Below are 4,743 nucleotides of genomic sequence, written 5' to 3'. Positions count from 1 at the left end.
ACTCTGACCAGCTGACTGTGCTCCCTCTCCCAGGACGGACAGACAGACAGACAGACACACGCACAGTGTTGTGACCTCCCCAGCTGTGGATGGCCCCTCTAGAGGAAACTAGGGCACGACTCACAGGCCTGTCTGTCCATGGATGTGTCCCAAATGGCATCCTATCCCCTATGTAGTGCATATCAGTTAAACATGTTTGAACTGACATCCATACCATATCGGTTTGAAGGAATAACATTGCAACTGTGTGGACTTCCACGGCTTTGTGAAGTCCAGACAACTTCTTGCTGATTGCCCATTGGGACATGTGCAAATATTCTGGGAACCTACCCCATCAGTTTAATAAGGGAAGTCCGTTGGGGGGGCAATGCAAATAGTAATCTGGGTAGCCATTTGATTAGATGTTATGGCTTGGGGGTAGAAGCCTCTTGTACCTAGACTTGGTGCTCCGGTACGGCTTGCCGTGCGGTAGCAGAGAGAACAGTCTATGACTATGGTGGCTGGAGTCTTTGAAAATGTTTAGGGCCTTCCTCTGACACTGCCTGGTATAGAGGTCCTGGATGGTAGGAAGCTTGGCCCCAGTGATGTACTGGGCCGTTCGCACTACCCTCTGTAGTGCCTTGCAGTCGGTGGCCAAGCAGTTGCCGTACCAGGCAGTGATGCAACCAGTCAGGATGCTCTCGATGGTGCAGCTGTAGAACCTTTTGAGGATCTGAGGACCCATGCCAAATGGGGGAATAGGTTTTGTCGTGCCCTCATCACAACTGTCTTGGTGTGCTTGGACCATGTTAGTTTGTTGGTGATGTGGACACCAAGGAACTTGAAGCTCTCAACCTGCTCCACTGCAGCCCCGTCGATGAGAATGGGGGTGTGCTCGGTCCTCTTTTTCCTGGAGTCCACAAACATCTCCTTTGTCTTGATCACGTTGAGGGAGAGTTTGTTGTCCTGGCACCACACGGCCAGGTCTCTGACCTCCTCCCTATAGGCTGTCTCGTCGTTGTTGGTGATCAGGCCTACCACTGTTGTGTCATCGGAAAATTGAATGATGGTGTTGGAGTCGTGCCTGGCCGTGCAGTCATGAGTGAACAGGGAGTACAGGAGGGGACTGAGCATGCACCCCTGAGGGGCCCCGTGTTTAGGGTCAGCGTGGCGGATGTGTTGTTACCTACCCTTACCACCTGGGGGGTGGCCCGTCAGGAAGTCCAGGATCCAGTTACAGAGGGAGGAGTTTAGTCCCAGGGTCATTAGCTTATTGATTTTAATATTAATATCCCGTTGGTAGTTTAATCTTCCACGTTGCTCGTCGATTTTATTCTCCAAAGATTGAACGTTCGCTAGCAGAATGGAGGGAAGTAGGGCTTTATTCGGTTGCCTACGAATTCTCAGAAGGCAACCTGCCCTTTGGCCCCTTTTTCTCTGCCTCCTCTTCACACAAATCGCGGGGATCGGGGCCTGTTCCCGAGAAAGCAGTATATCATTCGCGTCAGGCTCGTCAGAGTCGTGAAAGGGAAAAAAGTGTTTTGCCAGTCCGTGGTGAGTAATCTCAGTCCTGGTGTCTAGAAGATATTTTCGGTCATAAGAGACGATAGCAGAAACATTATGTACAAAATAAGTTGCAAATAAACAAACAAAAAAACACAATGGGTTGAGGACACGTAAAACCTTCCTCTCCGCCGCCATGGCCCATCATCAGGCAGTTAATTATGTTAAGTCGAGATACTGTGAGAATGTCGGAGAGGGTTTTGTTCATGCAGGACCAGTCATGTATGCTGTTTTACAGAAGGTAGGTTAAAAGGTAGATCAAACTGATATCACGTTATGCCTTGCTCATATCGATATCAAAATCATATGGAGTTATTGATATTTGTGCCCACTACTAATGTATATCTACAGTACATTTCAAAATACGGGGGTATCATTACTGCACACAGCACTTCCTCTCACTCTGTAGATTCTTGCAATGGTGGAAAAAGTACCCAATTTTGATACTAGGCGAGAAGGTAGAGACAACAATACATCACATAATGCAGCCACAACTGTCAGTAAGAGTGTCCATGATTGAGTCTTTTAATGAAGAGATTGAGATAAAACTGTCCAGTTTGAGTATTTTTTGCAGCTCGTTCCAGTCGCTAGCTGCAGCGAACTGAAAAGACAAGCGACCCAGAGGTGTGTGTGCTTTGGGGACCTTTAACAGAATGTGACTGGCAGAACGGGTGTTGTATGTGGAGGATGAGGGCTGCAGTAGATATCTCAGATAGGGGGGAGTGAGGCCTTAGAGGGTTTTATAAATAAGCATTGTTTAAAAAATGTTTACCTTTATTTAACTAGGCAAGTCAGTTAAGAACAAATTATTCTATACAATGACGGCCTACCCCGGCCAAACCCAGACGACACTGGGCCAATTGTGCACCACCCTATGGGACTCCCAGTCACAGCTGGATGTGATACAGACCGGATTCAAACCAGGGACCGTTTTGCGACGGGTATACAGAAATGACCAGTTTACAGACGAGTATAGAGTGCAGTGATGTGTCCTATAAGGAGCATTGGTGGCAAATCTGATGGCCGAATGGTAAAGAGCATCTAGTTGTTTGAGAGCACCCTTACCTGCCGATCTATAAATGATGTCTCCGTGATCTAGTAGTCCTGTAGTATAATGTATCTGTCTGTAGTCCTGTAGTATAATGTCTCTGTCTGTCTGTAGTCCTGTAGTATAATGTCTCTGTCTGTCTGTAGTCCTGTAGTATAATGTCTCTGTCTGTATTCCTGGGAGCTTCCATCAGTGTGTGGTGATCCATTCTTTATTTCATTCTTGTTGAGCATCACCCTTAAAATAAAGGTGAACAAATCGTGTGAAAACTTTCTCAAAATATCACACGACATTTTCACGAGTCAAACATGATTTTCGGACACACACTTGAAAAACAAATTCTTATTTACAATGACGGCCTACCCCGGCCAAACCCTAACCCGGACGACGCTGGGCCAATTGTGCCAATCACGGCCGGTTGCGATACAGCCTGGAATCGAACCAGGATCTGTAGTGACACCTCTAGCACTGAGATGCTGTGCCTTGGACCGCTGTGCCACTCATGAGTAATAACAGGGTAAAATGTCAATGCTTTACATTACAACGCATTGGGCTCGTTTTTGTTCCGCCGTCACGCAAGTCTCAGTATTACAACTCAATTTTGTCACCTGAATTGTTGAAACACTAACCTACTGTATCAACACCAAGGGTCCTCTGTGACGCATGACATTAAGCTCAGAGAACTATGCCACTGTTTATACTGTAGAGAAATGTTCTATATGCTATGGAATCACACTCTACTGTGTTCTGTATTGCTCTGCAGTGGCTCCTTGAGCCTTTCATGCTGATCTGTATTCATCAGACCTGGGTTCAGATACTATTAGAAATCTTTCAAATAAGGACTTTGACCATTTGGGGGGGGCGGGGGGGGATTTCGGGGCTATTCTATTGGTCCCTTAAGCCAGTGAAGCACAATCAAGCACTGATAAAGTATTTGAAATGATTTCGAATACTATTTGAACCCAGGTCGTAACTGGGTTTTGGGCACAGAGTGAATGTGTGTGATGGGTGGTGTACATTTCAGTGTGGCACAATATGAATCAGTCCGGATCTGAATGTGGCGGAGGTCCCAGCTCTCGTCCCCAGTGCCCTTTGATGGTGACTGTATAGAGAGGAGATACAGAGATTCTTTGCCCTTAAATGCTAAAGTCATTGAAATGTAGCTGGACCCTAGATGTGACTGGACACAGTGAATGGTTAAATGATGTGATCTGTGATGTCTTCTCTCGTCTCATACAGGGTCCTGCCGGGGCTCCAGGAAAAGATGGCATCAAGGTAGAGCATGATTTGAGCTACATCCCAAATCGCATCCAATTCCCTATCTAGTCCACTACTTTGACTAGGGCCCATAAGGACTCTGGTTAAAAGGAGTGCACTACATATGGAATCGGTACCATTTGGAACACAACCTTGGAGCATCCTCCCTAATCTCTAGCTCTCTTCTAGCCTGGTCCCAGATCAGTTTGTGCTGTCTCGTCAATTAACTCCTATGGTTAATCCTTGTCAAGCCAAACAGATCTGGAATCAGGCTAGTCTTGACTGTTTTTCATCTGGATCTGGCCAATGTCTCGTTTTAGCCGCAGACAGTTTTTTTTTGTTGTTGTATGGAATGTAAATATTTAAAAAATGCTGGAAGATTATGTTTAACATCATATCTATGACTACTATGGACTTAGACAAAGTCTCTAACAGAGGCTATTTTTGGGAATTGAATTCCCAGTGCATTCCTGCATAGAAGCAGCTTTTATCTCTTTCCTTCAGCTGTGTTTTGTCAACTCTTCCACCTGATAATGCCCTCACCTGGTCTAAAGGTGACATGACACGTATACATTTTACAATAACGTTTAATTAGAAAGCGCTAGCCACCATGCAATGCGGCTGTATAAGGTACAAAGTACTAATATTTTACATAATACTTGGGTAAGTTAGTGCACTAAAAACGTACTGAGGAGTATTTTGTAGATATGTCCCCGATATTGGGTGATTGGTTAGATGAGAGAATGGATAGCTAATGGAACAGCTTACTGATATTGGCTAGGTGATTGGTTAGATTAGAGATATGGATAGCTAATGGACCGGCTTACTGATATTGGGTAGGTGATTGGTTAGATTATCCCAATGATTAGCTTCATACTCTAATCAGCACCAATCAC

The 4,743-nt window shown here is 45.4% G+C and overlaps 1 protein-coding gene across 1 annotated transcript in view; it reads left to right on the top strand.

The window, feature by feature from the left end:
* The first annotated feature begins 3,498 nt into the window (after positions 1–3,498).
* The window catches only part of ccbe1 (collagen and calcium binding EGF domains 1), a 7,355-nt gene continuing 6,110 nt past the window's right edge, over positions 3,499–4,743 (top strand). Inside the window, exon 1 of the mRNA XM_070449578.1 lies at positions 3,499–3,865. Coding sequence (XP_070305679.1) covers positions 3,731–3,865 — 135 coding nt within the window. The 5' untranslated portion in view covers positions 3,499–3,730. The remainder of the gene's footprint in view (positions 3,866–4,743) is intronic.

Source organism: Salvelinus sp. IW2-2015, linkage group LG20, assembly GCF_002910315.2.
Source record: "Salvelinus sp. IW2-2015 linkage group LG20, ASM291031v2, whole genome shotgun sequence".
Taxonomy (NCBI): domain Eukaryota; kingdom Metazoa; phylum Chordata; class Actinopteri; order Salmoniformes; family Salmonidae; genus Salvelinus; species Salvelinus sp. IW2-2015.
This window is presented reverse-complemented; position numbering and strand designations above follow the sequence as displayed.